Below are 19400 nucleotides of genomic sequence, written 5' to 3' on the forward strand. Positions count from 1 at the left end.
GCATTTTAGGATGGGAAGCTTCATAGCAAATATGATTTTTAAACATCTGAGTATCTTTAGATTGGATTACAAAATAAGTAGTAAAATAAGGTTATGTTACTACTTGAAACGCGTTTCAGGAATACCTGATTGGCATTCTGTTTTATAATTTTGCTGAGTAATACATTCTATATAATAAATTCTGCAAATATAAATGTACGGGATCATGTGCGGCAGTGGCTGTGCAGTATCAGCCACCTCCACCAGAAATGTCATTTTCATACATGCCAGGTGTAGTAGGAGGGCAACAGCGTAAACTGAGCTAGAAGCTCTTCACAGGGTTGATGTGATGCCAAGGAGCAATAGGCTATTCCAGGAGCTTCCTACGTTAATCCATTGGGCCTTCTGCAGAGCCGTCTTTCTGAGCAGAGAGATTATGGTAAAAAGCCTTGCTGAGTCACTGGAACTTTTACACTGACTACACAGAAACTTAGATTTCATCACTTATGCCTTTGTGTACAGCAGAACAAAGTGTCACGAGTATACCAGAAGCAAGGAGATTAAGATAGATGGATGTTAAAATATTGAATCTATAAACATCTGTTAAGCCAAAACACTCTGGAGGAGGTGCAGCAGGCAAAGGCCGCTACATCGTGGAGGAACAGCGGTAGCCTGCCTTTACCAACATCTGGTCTAGCTGGTATTTAAGATTCTACCTTTCATCCTGGTGACCTCTTCCCCTGGAGTAAATCCTTTTTACTCTGTCACTCAGGATTTGTGTGCATGGTAGCACACACACAAAAAAACCCCTGTGTCTAAAAAAGACAAAAGAACAAAAGACCTCACCTAAAACTTAGCGAGTGGTGAGGGACAGCACAGTAATGAACTTGCTTCTTAAGTAAGTAAATGCAAGGAATATCTTTTAGATTTAAATACCTTGCTGGGAAAGGGGGGGTGGGGGCTGTTTTTCACTTCCTACATAGATTTGTATAGAATTTTCACATACCCTTTCAATATACTGCAAATTATCAACCCTGTAACATCATTTACATTTTTTTCCAGAGCTGTTGAGAAACCACCTTCTTGATATCTCTGATTGCAATTGTGTGTCTGTCTTGATCTGCTTTTGCAAGTTGTCCTGTATATCATACACTACACCCCATAGTTCTGATGCTGTTTCTGAATTTATGTACATTCATATTTGAGTAATTTTTTTTTACCTCCTCACCTGAGTAAATTCTGTAATCAATGTAGCACAGTAGACTTCGGCACCTGTCTCATGAAAGCCTTTTCTTTTTCTATATATTCGCTATCATTTTGGGGAATGTGGCCACTGCACTCATGGCATTTTAGACCAGATGCATTTTGGCAGCAGCAATAGGCTAAGAAACTTCGGAGACTCATGAGCTATCTTGGGCAGATATGGGGGCATTTCTAATTTTAATCAGAGATATTGATCTAGCTATGATTTTTTTTTTTTTTTGCTTTTCTTTTTATGAATAATTTATTATAGAGACACTGAATCATGAAATTCTGCATGTAGAAATATATTGGCTATACTGGATAAATTAACCTAATCCTTCTATCTTTCTGTACTACTACTGGTTTTACTTATTAAAGTACCTTCATTTTGTCTTAACCAGGCTGTATTAATTGTGAGAATAATAGATCAGATTAAGGAATAGCCAATTAGAAAATACATTAACGCTATTTATCTCTTGTTCAATAATGACAGCAGATGCAGAAGAGAATGGAAAAATTAACCCCTTTATTAAGAACAGCACTTATCACAGATACATATGAAAACTGCCCATTTGCTTCAATAAATGCACTTAAGTGTGAAATACTGTTAGAGTTTTAACTTTAAATACAGGATGCATTTTCTTGTAGGCGTGATTTTTTTTAAGCTAATGCAAAATCTAAACCTGTTCTCATGTCATTCATAATGGGAATAAACATGACCATAAGTAGGTTTTCTTTTATTGGGGTATATATGTGATCTTCAGATGATCAATGTGGAAATGCGTGTGCATATAAACACGTCTGTAAAAAGTTTTTTTGGTTTTGTTTTGGTTTTTTTTCTTTCACCAAACAGTATAAAATCTATTTTTTAGCTAACTAATAAAATGGTTGGAAATAGATTATTATCTTGAACTTTCTCTCACCCATGTTTTTTTGCGTACTGGTATATAGTATGGCACACATTTAGTCATTTCTACCGATAGTATATTTTCAATTTCTTAGCAGGATTCTTCACAAAGAAATGTTGTGGTTTTTTTTCCCTTTGTGAGATATTGATACTGTTTTGTGTAATTGTTCCTTATGATGAACTACCCTATTACATTTCTCTTTGGAATGACAGGATAGCACTATAGTTACCCTCTTATGGAGCGGTTGGGCCATTGGTGTCTTCAGGCTGACTACATGTTCGTGGAAGTTAACCACAAGCACGAAGATTATTTCAGTTCCCCTTTTCACAGTACAACATTCAATATTATTTAAATTAAAATAAATATTTTATTTAAAAAATTACATCTATAAGGAGAACTGTGAAATATAGTTACAAAGATTGACTAAGTCTTGTCAGTTGTCAATCAAGTGCAACAAGACTGAGAGTTTGTTTGCATGTTATTTATTTGAACTAAATCCCTAACAAGCCTCGTCTGCTAATTGGACTTAGCATTTATGTTGCTAAATGAGAAGCGTTTTGGCTGCAGTATAGGGTGGTAAGACCTACCCAGTGGAATAAACAACTAACATCTGTTATCCTGTCCTGCTCCAGCTTGGCTTTTACCACTTAAGTACCTCAGCCCTAGAGTCAAGGTTATGGAATATGTGGTTCTCTGGCTATGGTGCATATATGTGAAAGGGAAGAAATAACACAACATGAGTAAAGACCAGCCAACCAGAAGATATTTAGTGCAGCTGGTCCACTTTGCTTTAACCTCTACAAGCCCTACAAATATCAAAACAAAAGCCAAGAGAAGGGTGTATGTTTTATAGCAGTTGTCAACACAGCAATTCAAGTGAGCTTACAGTGGTCACCATTAAAACAGATTTGACATTTAACCACCTTTAATACACGTTGGTGTCTGAGACACCTTGGTATTTCTTCATGCTCTGTGTAGAAATAATTGCTGAATCCCAGAGAGGCTTTGTTTGGTTTCAACAGTAACTACTGTTACAGTTTTATATGGTAATTTTTGCCTGTCATGGTAAAAATAGCAAAGTGTACAGTCAAAATTGAATTAGCCTGCCTTTTATAAAAATTGCTTGTTTTTAATGTTAGTTGACTTCTCTTTCATACCAGATTTGATGTTTGTGTGAACTAGATAATTCAACCAACAGCTATGCAATATAATTACAGATATTACATATACTGTTTTATTCCTCTTGAATGCTGAACTAGAGAAGCAGCTCTTACAATCAAGCAGAAATATTTTTAGGATGCAATTGTGATTGTTTCTTCTGTTTGTAAAACAGGTGTTGACCTCCAACCTGGCCAAGTGGCAACAGGAGAAGGAAGATTTACAAGGAAAATTGAAGTTCAGAGAACATCTGTCTCAAACTGCTGGCAAGAGTGAAGCCACACCAGCTCCTTCAAAGAACAGTGATTTAGAGATGAAACAGCTGCAGTGCAAACTAAAGGTGACAGAACAGATTATCTAGTGCTGAGGATAATTCGTCTGAACAGTATTTCATAACTGGGTCAAGTAGATACACATATACTCACCTATGCATATCATATATGTATCTTAGCCAATGACTAGCAACCTAGGTGTTAGATAACCTTTGAAGTTAAGTAGAAATGTAGTCATAAGCAGGAGAATTAGAAGTTACAATCAAAACAATTTTTGCAGATCAAATAGGCCAGACAGGGAGGCTTGCTGGCTTTTCACACAAAGATTAAATGCATCTTGTTGTAAAGTGCTGTGGAATTACTTCAATGAGAATTGTGTTGAGTTCTTGCTTCCTTTAAGAAAGAGGTAAGCAATAGCTATCTGTGGAAGGGGAGCAAAGCATTTGAGCTGATGGGGCAGCTCACATAGTGTTATGTTACCTATATATCACTACTGTTCTTGTCTTCAAAGAGACATCATTCTTTTTGTATTTGTGGTTTTGTAGATTAGTGGGTAGGAAAATACTAATTGGTTGATGATTTCATTCTTCAGTCTCCAGTGATTCTGTTATATGTGGGCGATGTGGATGCTGGACTGTGTCGATCTGAGAGCTTTCTCAGCAGGTGACCTGGCTTGAACATATAGTGCTCCTCTCTGCTCACTAGAGGAAATATATGTGCAACAGCATGTCTTAAAGTTGTTCTTTTCCATCATCTTGTGTTTAATATTTGAGGAAAGAGAAAAGGTCAAAATGTTATAGCTTCTTGCTGCTTGAAGAAGTGGCACACTAGCAAGCTGACTGCTGAAGGATCAAGTAGAAGAAAAGGCTACATTATGCGAGCGATATAGCTGGCATTGGCTCTCAGTACATGGATTATCTGCATTGTCACATGAGGTGTGAGTAGTGCTCAGACCTCTTAGCTGTTGATGGTAATCATGGTATTACAGACCATGGCATTACAGATCTTGGCTATAGCACGCTGGATGCGTATCATCTTAATTCAGGATTAGTAAAGGCAGGTCACATTGATAAAGAGGTGAGGGCAGCAGGAGTAGCCATGAAAAGGCACATAATTTGATCTACTTTAATTATGAGGAAGAGATCTTGAAACTATACACTTCTTGAGTGTTGATTTTAGATTTGGGTTTGACTAATGTACTTCTGTTGCTGGTAAGTGGTAATTTCTGTTAATTAGGGTTGTTCTTTTTTAGATGAGTGCCCTCATTATCCAGAAGTCTAGTCAATTGCTCTATTAAAGTAAGAAAAATAAAAAATGAGGATTACTTTTTTTTGTAAAATACTCTAGGAGTAACACTTATACTGGAAGCCTACTTTATTTTTCTGCTACGCATGAACTACAAAATATATTGCTGAAAATCAAAGAGTTTTTGTTTCTGCAGCAGAAGAAACATTTAGCAAGCATATGTAAATCTGATGTCAAAAATACTAATTGGACTTTTAATTACTTCTTAAAGATGTACTACATTTCTAATGTAAAAAAACAAACCATGTATGCAAAACTACATTTAGAGTAAACATAGTCTGTTACCCGTATCCAAATAGGTGGAGTGAATTCACTGGTTGCTGAATTGAGTGAGAGTTTGGACTCAAAAGCTACTGAAGTCAAGTTACTGAAATTCTTAGCCTTGTTTCGACCTAGTATTTTTAAAAAAAAAATAAGTTCTGCAAGTCATTTTAGAGAAGAAATTGGCAAAAGTTGTTGACTATTGTTCCAGGCTATCTAGCATACTTTAAAAGGAGATACAAAATTATTCTCCTAAATGCCCGGAAGTGGGAGCAACAAAAGTGTTCCTTACAGCTCAAAGTACCTGCTTTTGCAAGTTTTTGGTTTTGTTTTGTTTTGTGATTTTTTCTTTCTCAGAACTATCTTTGCAGTGTTTGTTTATGTTGTATGTAATGATTCCCTGTATCTTTGCCAGTAGGAAGAAATGTGTTGAGTGTGGGTGGTGAGTTTGGAAGCAAAATACCATAAGCATATGTCTTTGCCTCTGAGCATGTGCAGGGGCCCACCTAAGTATTCAAGTTTGTATGTAGTACATAAACCACGTAACTGGGTGCTGTGCTTCACGCTAATGAAGCTCAAGCTCAACAAACAGGTCTCAGGAAACTTAGGAATATTCTGCTAGCATACATCATTTTAACAATTTTCTGGTTATACCTCACATTATAATAATAGTAAATAGACTAGACAAGTTATTAAGAACAATATTTTACATCTAACTATGCACACAAGAATATATACTCCCCTTGAGGTGCACAGAGTTATGTACAATACTCCCATTAATGTTAATAGGCGTTACAAGTCTGCACTGAGCAGAGAAATTCTCCTGAAGTATCTTTGTTCACAGCATGTCTGATCTGTTCGCTTATTGTTTATACATAATAAGTAAAAAGCTTTACTACAGGGGATGAATCTGCATGTATTTAGGCACACACATATGTTTTGCATACACTTAACATGTATGTATCTTTTGGCAACACCTTTTGAAGTTCTGAAATATCCTAAGTGCAATGGCATTCAATGCATGTGCTCAAATTGCCAAGATAGCTACTTAGTTAAATTTCATATTTTTATTTGGTAGAGTGATTCAGTTCTATATGTAAATCTTGGGTAAGTTATATGTAAATCTTGGGTAAGTTATGTGTGTTTGCATGGAGAGGATTTTTTTTTTTTTTTTACTTCTACAAATGCCAACAGCTGTATAATTCTCCTTACTGGAATTACACATCCCTGAAAGTTAGGATCATACCTTTATGTTACTCAAATGTAGCATTTGTGTTAGTGTGGCCAAGTGGAAATGTCTTTGTCTTGTGCTTTGAGTTTCAAGGGACACAAAAACAACTGCTCCTATAGATTGCCTTGTATTTCTAAATGCAGAAGATGAAAAGCATTATTGGAAATTGTTCCTTCACAGATGTAGGCCCCTTGTGATGTAGAACTACATCACTCATGCATGTAGTTCAAATGAAGATCCAGTTTTATTTCTCTTCTTTTCTGTTATCTTTTCACCTGACCATGTTATATACAAGAGAAAACGTGGCCCTGATAGGCGCACTGGGCTTGCAGGTGTCCTGGGGAACATCTATTAATCATACTTTATTGAGGCAAGGGGAAAGTACTGATTTTTATAATATTTTCCAAGGAATGTACTTTTGCTTAAGGTTTACTGGAAAGCAAGAATGCTTGTTTTGTACCAATTAATTTCTAAGAACGGTCATAAAATATGTGGAAGTTTACACAGCCCATCGTTTCAAACAAATTTACTGCCATAATATTCAGTATGCTTAATTTGTATTTTAATATGTTTCAATATAGAATTCGAATAATGAAATCAGTAAGCAGTTGACCACCATTAAGTCACTAAAAAATGAAGTCCAGGAAAAAGAAGAACGGGTTCGGGAACTACAAGCCAAGTACGTTCACTCGTCTATCCATTGTGTTTGGTGCCACCCAGTGGCTGCTCTATAATTGTTACAACATTAACCATTCATAAATAGATTTTTAAGAGAATGCTTTATTCTTCTTTTTATTGCAGTCTTGCAGACCGCTACAGGGCTTTTTTTAGAAACTGGAGCAACACATGCTAAAATTGCGTTTTGTTTAAACTGATGAGTGATTAGCTAGCTACAGTGTCTGTACTGCCATAAGAATACCTTAAATCAAAACTCAGACTCTAGAGTAGACTATTTTATCCTTGATGTAAGTCTAAATGAATTCCTCAGCACTGTTAAACAGTCTTTCAAATACAGTAATTCTTTGCCTAAGGGCTAAGAGACATGTCAAGGTTCAGATGCTTAAACAAGATTAAATATCCAGTCTTACATTCATAAAAAGTTCAAAAGGACAGTTGTATTTGTTTCTATCTGAATTGATTAAGGTTTACTCCTCATTTTGAAATTCGCATGTATTGTTGTGAAGTAGGCAACTGAGATTTTTATTCTACTTACTTTAACTCATATAATACTGTTCTTCAATTATATTACTATATAAACATAACCTGTTAGTGTATCTGTGAATTTGTTCCCAGTCCCAGAGTTTAGCATCTCTAGCCATTCTGATTTTTTTCATTTGTAGAAAGAACGCAGTTTGTTTATCTGAAATTAGTTCATTTCAAAAATAGACAACTGTTAAAATTGTTAAATTCTGTATATTGTGTATTTTCTGTTTCACAATAAACCTGAATTTTTCCACTTTAAGACTTCAATTTAAAATGGAGTTACTGGTTATCATGCTTCCTTTATAAAACAAAAAAGCACTATAAAATAGTGCTTTTTCATAAACTGTAAGATATAATCACCAAAATAACATTAATAGTATAAATGTGGAAGAGATGAAAGAAATTTTAAGATGCACTGGTTTCCTGTTTTTTTTTTTAATACATGGTATCAACAATGTTTTATTCCTGAACATATTACCATCATTCATTTTGTTTTCATTAAAAAATATGTCTGAACGTATTGAAGTTTTGCTTACTTTTGTATTTAAAATATTTATTTGTGTCATAATGGTGAAGGCATTGTATAAAACATAATTTTCTTATTGAACAGAGATTACGTTGTAGTACATAGATTTCTTTTTTTGGAAGTTTCTGAAAAATGCTGGTATTAATTCTAGGTTTTACAGTTTTAAGAATTATTGTCTGACATATTATGGAAACAACAGAGATTTTTCAGGTATTTCTGTATATCACTCAGTTGGCTGAAAGGTGACTTCCCCTTTCACTTTCTTTAGAAATAATTTTGTACATAATAGTGTTTGAATGATGCCTGGTTCAGACACTGAAGAAATTAAATTAATTAAATTTTGTGTATTCAACATTTTTTTTCTTTTTTTGGTAATAGCTTAAGAATTTTTATGATTTCAGATCAGACAATTTAGAGCATGAACCACAGCAAAAATTAAATCACAAATAAATGGAATATTTAGAAATAGATCTATTTAATAAGAGACTTGAAACTGGTTTTAATGATTGAGAATAGGGTAAATTGCAAGAATTGCATCATTTATTTTAAAAAATAAGGTAAAGCTACAGGAATGATAGTTTGTCTACTGCCTTTATACTTTTTAGGTGTTTAAAATAGTTGCATATTAACTATATTTTTTAGTAGTGACATGCAGTGTGACTTCTTCCTTTCTAGGATTTCTCGATTGGAGAGGGACCTTAGTATGAAAAGACATTTGATAGAAGACTTACGATCTCGTTTAAAAGCAAATCAAGAAAATGAGAAAACCTCTAATGAAACATTGGAAAGTCTTGAGAGAAAGGTACCTCTTTCTTGCTATTGATAGTTTTAGGAAAAGCAAAAGCTGGTGGATTACAGAAGTTATTTCAACACACTATATATACTAAATCAATATATTGCTTTAAGCAAACAACGCACAGTTAATCTAAGGGTGTAATTCCCTCCACTATAATTTGTATGAAATCAGTGTATGTTGATAGCTTGGATGGATTCAGCATAATTTAATGTATGTTCATAAGACGTGTAATTAAATATTAAAGTATTCAGAACAGTGAGTTGCAAGGATATGCTCTAAGTAGTGAGATTTAGTTTTATGCACTGTAAGTTCATAAAATACAGTAGACCTGAAACAAGTGTCATTTTACATGACATGCGCTAATGAAGTCCGTGCACCTCTCCTGGCTATAGTAGTTAAATGCTTTAATATGTTAATCTATTTTCTACTGCAATGTTATGAATGATTCACAGTTCTTAGCTTAATGAAATTATGTCTGTCTAGGTAGAGCTTAATTTCTATAGCAAATTATTTTCTCCTGCAAAATCTAGGGCAATTTCACTGAAGCTAGGAGAAATTGTATATGTTTTGGCATCTTTCTATATTATCCAACCAATGTATTGCCCTTCAGCCTTTAATACCAGAAAAAGATTATGACATTTGGTTGTCTGGAAGTTATGCAGCGTATGACCCCAGAATAGAAATAAACAATTTAGCAATTTCCTTTTATTTTCCTAGAATGCAGGTTCTTGCTGGATATCACAAGTATTATCTTTGCTTGTAGTCATATAGCACTTTCAGCTCTAGAGAGAGCTACTGTCTTACCCTCTGTGCCAAAGATAAGGTGTTTTTAAGAAATCCACAGCCAGAGAGTGAGAGCATAAGTAAGCAAGGGAGCTAAAGTGTAAAACGAGAAATACCTAGTTTTTGTTTTAAGACGATAGATTTAGAATGGAAGAATGCACTTTAATGCTGTTCTTTAAGTATTTTAAGCACTGCATTTCTCAGATTCCAGAGAATCAAATTCTATACATTAATTTGATTATTCCATGTGGAAAATCAACTTGATAAATTTTACATTATCTTCAGCAGAAGATCAAAGCAATTCCCCGTTACTCAATATTGTCAGGAAAATTTTGTAATTAATACTGTTAGGAGACCTGAATTATTTTCTAGGAGCATTGGTCTTTTTCTTTTTACCTAAAATCATGTTTGCATTGTATGGTAAAATGATAATAATTATCTAAGAGGCTTTACAGACTATTAACTTGTAGACAGTTATCATTTTCTCAGCTGAGTTTCAATTAATTTTTTTAGCTCTGATAGAAGAAATGAATGGAAGTTGTGGTTTACTCCCTTTTGCACACATCACAACACTAAAAAATGTGTATAGTCAAGCAGCTCTGCAAATGAAAAGCTTTTCTTTATACTTAATACAATTCAAGACTTTATGTAACAAGATTGTGTGCAAACAGATCTCTACTGGATCAGCAGCAGAGATTTATTGAAGGCTGTAATTTCAGAATAAGGTACTTTAATCAAATTATTTATATAATACAGGCATGTTTATGCAATATAGGTGAGCTTAGTTTTGATTTTATTTTCATTTTTAAGTTTTATATCTTAATATTATTATTTCAGGTAAAGGCACTGGCTGAAGACTGTTCAAACAAAAAAAGTTCCATTGACTCATTGAAACAAAGACTGAATGTAGCTGCAAAGGAGAAGTCTCAGTATGAGCAGATGTATGAAAAGGCTAAAGAAGAGTTGGAGAAAAAGGTATATTAAAAGTTTTGATGGCTCCGTCCTGGAACTTTATGATACCTCACTTTCAAATGAAAAATAGCAAGGTCATCAGCTTAGACTTTCTTAATACAGAAAGGTAAAAAAGAACAGAATAGTAGTAATGTGTTTCTCTGATTTACTTCAGTCTGAAATTTAGATGCTGATCATGGACATAATGACTGACAATGAAATTACTTTTTCCCATTAAATTAGATTTTATATGTTGCAAGTTGAAGGTTGTGTGATGTTTACTATTGTGTGGGAGGTTGGTTTGTTTGTTCATTAGTGATCTACAGTACCTGCCTATTGGCTTTTATCATATCACTGCTGTTTGTCTGTGGATGTATTTCAGGATCTCAAGCTTAACGATCTGGAGAGCAAAATGACTGCGACTGAATATGCCATGACTGAACTTGAGGCTACTGCATCTCAGCAGCTACATGGCTTGGCTAAACAGACTGGACAGGCTTTGGAAACTATACAGAAGAAGCTGCTGCTCAGCAATGACAAAGTAGAAGAGTTCGTGACATTTGTGAAGGTTTGAGTTTTGATTTTATTTTGAGTGTTCACCTAAATAAAGGTATTCTTGAGTGAAAAAAAAATGTAAAAGATTAAAGGAACCTAATCTTCGGTGCATTTCCTGTGCTGGAACGATCTTTGAAGTTCCTGCATTGGCCTGGTGTCAGCTCTGAACTGGTCTAAGCAGGGAGAATCAATGGCTCTTGGCCTCTTTCCTGGATTTCTGTAGAATTCCATAATTTTTATTTGTCATCTTTTTGTATATGGCTGCCAGTGTACTTTTCTCAAGAAAAGGTGCTTAGTTGTATAGTAAATTACTCTACAGAAAACCATTCAAGAAAATAATTCATACCTGTTGATTAGTGTGGATTACCTCACTTTCCACATGCGTTTTTTTTGCAGAAATATTAAATAAGGAAGCCCCTCTATTGCAAAATTGCAAGCAGTTTTAAAAGCAATATGTAGAATATCCTTCTCTTATTTTGGTTAAATATGTAACAATGTGCTACAGTGCATCATGCAATAATGCTGTGTGGTGTTACACAGGTCTCTCCATTATACTGCTTCAGCGTGTTCTACAGAGCGGACCACTCTGTGTCTCGCAACTTAATACCGAAATGTAAAAAAAACGAGAAAGTAAAAGATCTGTTTTCAAAAGTAGTTGTTATGAGGAAAATCACCTATTAGCAACTGTTGTGCTACTTCCTTCATTGTTGATGACTGATTCTCTCTGTTAGTTACCATGAATATTCATGGTTGTACTGTATGTGAAAAGACTGTTAATATGTAGCTTCTCTATAAATAATAATCATAATATTTAGCTAATAAATAATAAAATGTGTAGTTTCTGCCCTGGCTAGAAGAATATGCATACATATTTCAAGTAGCATTTTTGCTGACTACTGTTCCTCTGCAGAAAGATTTTTTGAAAATAAAGATGCTGTCTGTAAGTCAAATATTGATGAACAGGGAATTCCTCAGTAGACTGCTTTGTTTAGTTAGGTACTAAATATTTAGGGAAAAAGTTCTCTGAAATCAGATTTTAGTTACAGTATACCACTATTAAAAATATAGTTGAAAATCCTTGGCATTTCAGTGGAATTTTGTAGTATATCAAGTAAACTCTGTTAAAATACCTCTTACTTATCTGATACTATAACCTGCATAGGAAGATTGAGGTGGCACAATAAGAGGTAGCAGTACTCCTTCCTGCACCAGATCTTCCTTTGAAGTCTGGTCCGTCTCATTTCTACTCTCTCCTTCCAGGTAGCTGTCAGTTTTCCCCTTACCTTGGTTCTTCCTCAAGTTTCAGTAACTCAAATTTAAGTTTTTCTATATAGAGATCAAGTTTAAACTGTCTCTTGCTTGACCTGTTTAACATATTTGTATGACTCTGTTAACTTTGTCTGCTATTCTAATCACTTCACAAGCCTTACTGTTTTTTTCTGAGAGCAAGTGTAGTCTTCTGCTCATTAATCTATTGAATGCAGGTACTTTTTCTAGTCCTTCCATGTCTCTCATGACATTATATAGGTTTTTTTTTCACATACAACAATTATAGAATTTCATCATTGCTAATTAATAGTTACAACTATTAACAGGACAACAGAGGAACTTAGAGAAGAGAGTGTTGCTCTTTCTGTTTATAGCAGACACTGTTACTTTCCTTTAGAGTTATTGGTAACTCAGAACCACAGAATCTTGAATACATTTAGTTACAAAAATTAAGTTAAATTAAGTTACAAAACCTGGGGGAGAGGTTTCTGGTAGAATTCTGATATACAGCACTGGATCAAATTAGAGAATATGATTGTTAAGCACATATTTGTAATGTACGGTAAAGTATTGCATTGCTGTGGGGACCCCAGTTTGGGACACTTATGCAACTAACTAAAATTGCTAGATTGTAAAATCTAGTAATAGTTTCTAAAAATTGTGGAAGAAATAATTGCAAACAAAAGTTGCAGTATCCAATACGTTGTAAGTTATTGCTGGACTTATTTTTGTTGGAGTGTGATATAAAGATCAGATGTTAGTCCTAAATTACATTCAATAGAAAGCAACAGGTTACCTAAAATAGGTTAATTCAGAGCAGCTCATTTCTCCAAAACTGTTATGAGAAAGGTACAGGCTAGTAGAAAATAAAAATAAAAATTGTGTGCTGTAACAGTTTATTAAGTAACCAAAAAGTGCAGACTTCCATAGTTAGAGGGTAACTCCTCATAAATAACTATTTCAGTTTGATAGGAAACATAATACAATATTTAGAAATGAAAAGGCAATATAAAAGAAGTGGAAAATGGATTATAGATAATAATCTGAAAGTGTAAGCAGCAATAGAGTAAAGAGGATGGAGAAAAGGCAAAAAATATCAAGATGAAATCTGTGAGTAGTAAGGCCAAGAACAGTAGTAAAGGGGCAGGATTTTAAATTTACAAGTAATAAGACAGCTATTGCACGGCGGGCACAACCCATTATGAGATAAAGCAACTCTGTAGCTGTGTAAAGATAGAAGTAAAGATTGTATGAACATTTCTGGCTTCTATCTGGAAGGAAGGAGGCTGATGGTATATGAAGATAATGGAACATCCCCAGTCTGTAAACAGACAATGGAAGATTTTAAACTATTTCTAGGAAGTAGTATGTTTAAACTGAGAATTTTTATAGCTTACAACTTTATAGGGTTTAGGGTTAATGAATTTTTCTCTTGCTGATTCTTAATTTGAGTAAGTGTTCAAAGTAAGTGTAACTACACTGTAATACTGCCATGAGGCAAAAAGAATGATAATATTGAGTCAATATTCACAAAAGGCAGCCAGGATAGGTATTTTTAGATCAGCTAGTCTGACCTAATTTCTAGCTAAGATAATGAAAACCTGATATGAAATTCAATTATTTAAGTGTTAAAGCATAGGAGTATAGTTATACTTTCTAGAATGGCTTTATAGAAAATAAGTTGCATTGAATAAATCTGATTTCTTTTCTGAAGGCAGTACAAGTCAGTTGATAAAGGCTACAATTCATTTTAATAAACTGTTTTTTAAGATGCCTGACCTAACACTGAGATGTTCAGATAAAAAATGTAGGCTATGCAATATCAATAATATGTTAAATGGATTTAAAATGGCCTATGTGGTTGATCTAAAAAGTAATTCATGAAATCTAAGTGTTTCTAGAGTTCTGTAAAATTCAGAGCTAAACTTGATTATTAAACATTTTCACAGATTTAGATAACAAATTCTGATAAAATTTGTTCATGGCATTTATGAAGACTGATAAATAATAATGAAAGTAAGGCCATAAGTATAATGTAAGCGAGGCCGAATAAAACATTTTTATTGCAAAAGAACAAAAACTACCTCTAAGAGTGACAAGGTGGCTCCGAGGGTATTTTAGATGCCTTTTATACAGTGATATCTTTTCAGTCCATGCAGCTTCCGTCAGCACCATAAGTTCTCTTTGAACCATTTCTATAATGTACCATTGTTCATTATTTTCTGTTAACATGCATTGCACTATCAGATCCTCAGGTGGATCTGGCCAGTTACACGCAGCACAGCAACAAGAGCGTTTTATTCTTTATTGTGTTTGTAGTACCTTGGATAACACATAGATAGATAAAGTTAAAATACTGCTGGTAGACTACTTGACTGGATCAAAAATAGGGTACAGCATACTAGTTTGCTATGAAACTGTCCAAAATCCTGCCTAATTCTGGAGGAATTCTGTTTTCCTGCATTACTGTACTTTTTTTTTTGTAAGCTCACCTAGACTTTGACCATTTATTGCTGTTACAGACCCTTGTAAGCTCAAGACTCAGTAGCGTCGTCTGTCCCGTTCAACTTGTACATCATCAGAACGCATTTTTATTAAGTAAATTTGCAGTGATGGCATCTGCCTGAACAGGAAAATATGAGAGCTTTTCTGACCTTGAGAAAGACGTTTGAAGTTTTGATAAGGCACAACTACAGCTGTAATAAATAGGTGATGGTGACTGAATGCTTCAAAGTCAGCTGAGTGCATTTCTCACTTCCATCATGCCTCTGTGATTTGGGACTTGTGTGCCCTCCACAGAGGATACCCACTGAAGCACAGTTCACATCTGGTCTGTTCTGGCACTGTTCTTGATAGGTCTCCAGTATAACCATCTGATAGAATTGACTGCCAAAATCAAGACCCATGGCAGTTTACTTGGCAAGCTTAGTGGATCTACTTGGGGATCTAACAGTCAACTCTCTTAAGATATCTGCCCTCATTTCCGCTGCTCAGAGCAGGGCTTAAGCTAGGTGCATTTCCCCCTCGCCCTGTTGTTTGACATACAGCTGTGTGCAGCCACATATGTCAGAGGCCTTATTCCACCTCTGCTTGGCCGAGTGGTGTTCTGCCAGTCATTTGCCATTCAGCCAGCTTACCTTATATATCCCTATATATATGTATATCCCAATAACCACCTTACCTTTCTACAGATTACCTGAATCCTGGCATCAATTTTGCTATGGCGTATTTTCTCACTGCTGGCTTGAGATGTAGTTTAATATGCAGTTGAAAGTAAGTTAACAGTTCTGTTAAAAAGTTCCACCTCTGAGTGACCCCCACTGGGCATTTCTGCCTGCCCCTATGAAACTTCCTCCCTCTTCCATTCATTAAAAGTTACCATCAACATTATATGGGTCAATTGTGAGCTAGCTTATGAAGATGCACATAACCTTTTGAAAGCCCAGAGCCCCCACTTTTGTCTACCACAGAGGTTCAGAGCATGGAGGGGTTTACATGGTGGCAGGCTAGAGATTCTGGGACTGCCCATTAGTGGCAGAGCTAATTGAGAATGTCCCATGAAACCTCTTCCTCTTGCAAAGAATAAGTCTAATTAACGACTCACCACCTTCATGTTAAAAATCCTGTCATTTGACAAATTCTTGTTATTTACCATCGTCTTTTTCTCTTGGAATGTTCCTGTGCTGGGGAAGATAGAGCATTGCCAGAAAACATGTTCTTCTCAGAACAGCCATATGCAGATGACATCCTATTTGCTTTTTTTCTCAAAATGAAAATAAAGATAATATATATAAAAATAAGAATTGGATATAATTAATAGTTGGATTGGGAGGCTCAAATATTTGGGAAATATTCTGTGGGTTTTGTCAGCTCCTTTCCAACAAGAGAGCAATGCAAGTGCACTGCTTCTGCCCATACCTCCAGCTACACAGTCAGTTCTTTAGATAGAAGTAAATTCTTGCAGGGGACTCTCAGAATTCTCCAGTTATGGTGAGACAGTAAGAAATATTCTTTGAAGCACGTTTCCATTGGTGAATGTTTTCTCAAAGCCTGTGGACGTAGTTTCCTTGGCAGTACCTACTGCTCCAAGTTCTTCCAGGGTGTGCAGAACATGTTTTTTTATGTGGTTACCCAGATGGGATGTGGGATACCATTTGAATGATTGTTTGTTTCCTCATCAAAAAATGCTAAGCATAGTAGGTAATTGTAAAATTTTATAATTGGCAAAAAATGGACTAACTTTTTATTGAAATAGAACTATAGTTTGCTACACAGATGAAAACTGATTTATTTCAAAAAGTTTATACAATTGTATATAAACCATGCCAATTTGGAAGTGTTGTTTGACCAAAGAAAGGTTTCTTTAGTAGGTCATTGGGATATTTTGCAGGCAACAGCAGATAGTATCACTTATGTAAATCAGCACTGTCAGTTTTGATTTGAAATTGGGCACCTTTAATGTGACTTCCAAGTTGCTAGAAAACGTTCCCCACTGGGAACACTTGAAAGCCAAAAGATAAGTATATTTCATTTATTACACTCAAAACTGTCAACACTTTACCTAGAAAAGTATACCCAGAGTGATTATTTTGTGTTGTATGAAGTAGACGATGAGTCTGCCAATCTGTGTTCAGTCAGAATCAGCATAATGTTTGGTTACAGGGATGAGAATTAGTATTCCTATCTGCAGAATGCACACCTTTAAGAGAAGCAAACACGAAAAGCAAAATTTGTGTAAGTGAAAAAATCTCACCATTAAAAAAAATCAGGCATTTATTGCTTCTTTTTCGCTATGCCTGCTGCTTTAGGAAAAAAAGGAGAAGCACAGCTTTTATTATGAAATACCAACCTTTCTTGGTTCTGAGAAGAAATTGGTGATAAATTAAGCTAATCTCCATCAGGATTACTCTGCATCTGGGATTTAGGCAAATTGAATCAGAGGCCTGAATAGTGACAGTGAATATCTATTAGACTGTAAACAGAATAATAGGCCCTGTGAATTTTAATGAATGAAGTGAATGGCTGAACTCTTATAGTTTACAGAAGGCATGTGGTTAGTGATGCATACAGTATGCCAGGAACAGCATATAATGTAGATGTCTTAATGGATATAATCTAGATTATTAAAAATTAGGAATAAATAGAAATATTTTGAACAGCTTTTCCTTGTTCTTCTTTTTATTTGCTCTTTGAGCGTAGAAGGGTAGCACTTAACTTTGGTTTTTGACTGTGATAGGTAAAGATGATAACAGATGTAGCTTAAATTATGCTGATTTTTTTTTTTTTATATCCCCCTCTGTATTAAAAGTTTAGAGGAATTGATTTAAATGATTCAACTTATGTAATCAACTTGCAAGGTATGTCAGGTTTCTGTAGCTGCATATGTATGTCTCATGCAAAGTTTAGATGCGAGTCTGATTTTGTTGATGTCAGTGCTACATTCGTTTTTCTTACAGTGCCTGGGAGCCATTGTCATAGGCCATGACTCTCTAATACTTAAATACTGTGTGAACAGATCCAACAAACTTGAGCTGAAAAGGAAACTGTTTCCAGCAACTTGCAAATAACTTCCTTTTCTTCCTCAGGAAAAAAACAACAGATCTTCTGAGTTTTTTTGGAGAATGGGCTACAACAGGCTCAGCTATGAGCTACTTGGGAAACTGTGCAGTGTGCTCCCTGAACAGGAATAGACTCACCCATGATTCCTTTAAATGGCTTGGAGAGACTGCTTTTTAAAGCTGATACTCAGCCCTGTGCGTAAACTGGAGATAGTTAGAAAGATGCCTAGTTTAAGGATAGTGGGCAGATTGGGGTCTAAAAGATAAGAAACAATGTTGACTGGAGAAAGTGATGCTTGGAAGACTTGGAGGATGGACTAATGAGTAAGAGATTCTATAGTAAAGGCTTGAAGTGATTGCAAAATTTTTTGGCAAAATGACAGGTAAACCAGCAAAACTTTGAAAGGAGGAGGAGAAAGGTATCCAGTAATGATTTATTTAAGAGTTTGTGTAGAAATAATTGTTCAATGTGTGTTGATCAGATTACCAAGAAAGCAAACTCAGAAAGCAGAACAGAAAGCACCCATATACAGAGCCTTGTGAAGTCTCCACAGTAATGTAGGAGGGAGTGGAGAGGATTCCACAACAGACAGTATGAAAAAGCTGAGGTGGGAAGAGATCTGGAAGGGTGGAATCATAAAAAAAAACAAGTGACAATATTTTAAGAAGTCACAGTTGGTAATATTTATGGCATTTTTTTGAAGAGTACAAGGAATGCCAGAGCTGACCTCTTAAATTAGGTTTCAAACCAGTTTGTTTCAGCAGCGCAGTGGTCTTACACAGGGCATCTGGTTTTTAGTTTTCATGCTCCTCATGTGTTTCTGCAGAAAGATAGCGTAAGCTCAGACACTGAACTGAGTATCAGGAAATCTTGGCACTCTTCAGATCTTGGTCACTGACCTGCTGTGTGACCTTTGGAGTGTTGCTTCACCTCGGTATTTCTTGGTCTGCCCTGAATATTCTTTGTTTGCTATGTCCAGTATAACTGTGCTGACTTTGTCTGCCCTAACTGTTCAGATAATGAACTCGCTGAGATCCCAGGCATCTCTTCCTACATGTGTGTGAAGCTCTAATCTCTGTCAGTGCTTTTTATTTTATTTTTTTTTACTCTGTGTAAATAACTGTAATATATGACATTTTAAAGGAACGATGCTGGTTTTGCTAGCACCTGTGTAAATCAGAGGTAATTCTGTTGAAACAAAAAAATTTATAGCAGGGAAAAAATTAATGTAAATGAGGTGGGACTTAAATGCTGAAGTAAATAGGACTTTAAATTATTATTATTGCCCATTTCGCATAAATATAATTTTAGAAACCAATATATTTTGACAGAAATATTCTGCCTGTCATCCTATGCTGATTATACATATTTCAACTCATTCTCTGCTATAAAGAAAACTATT

General features: G+C 35.2%; 1 protein-coding gene across 5 annotated transcripts in view; it reads left to right on the forward strand.

Moving 5' to 3' along the window:
* Positions 1-19400, forward strand: part of CNTLN (centlein) — a 191034-nt gene that overhangs the window by 152265 nt on the left and 19369 nt on the right. For all 5 annotated transcript variants that reach the window (XM_014952616.1, XM_014952619.1, XM_014952617.1 and 2 more), the window contains 5 exons: positions 3463-3627; positions 6938-7035; positions 8761-8887; positions 10502-10639; positions 10998-11183. In XM_014952616.1, coding sequence (XP_014808102.1) covers positions 3463-3627; positions 6938-7035; positions 8761-8887; positions 10502-10639; positions 10998-11183 — 714 coding nt within the window. The remainder of the gene's footprint in view (positions 1-3462; positions 3628-6937; positions 7036-8760; positions 8888-10501; positions 10640-10997; positions 11184-19400) is intronic.

This window comes from Calidris pugnax, unplaced genomic scaffold (assembly GCF_001431845.1).
Source record: "Calidris pugnax isolate Ruff unplaced genomic scaffold, ASM143184v1 scaffold208, whole genome shotgun sequence".
NCBI lineage: Eukaryota > Metazoa > Chordata > Aves > Charadriiformes > Scolopacidae > Calidris > Calidris pugnax.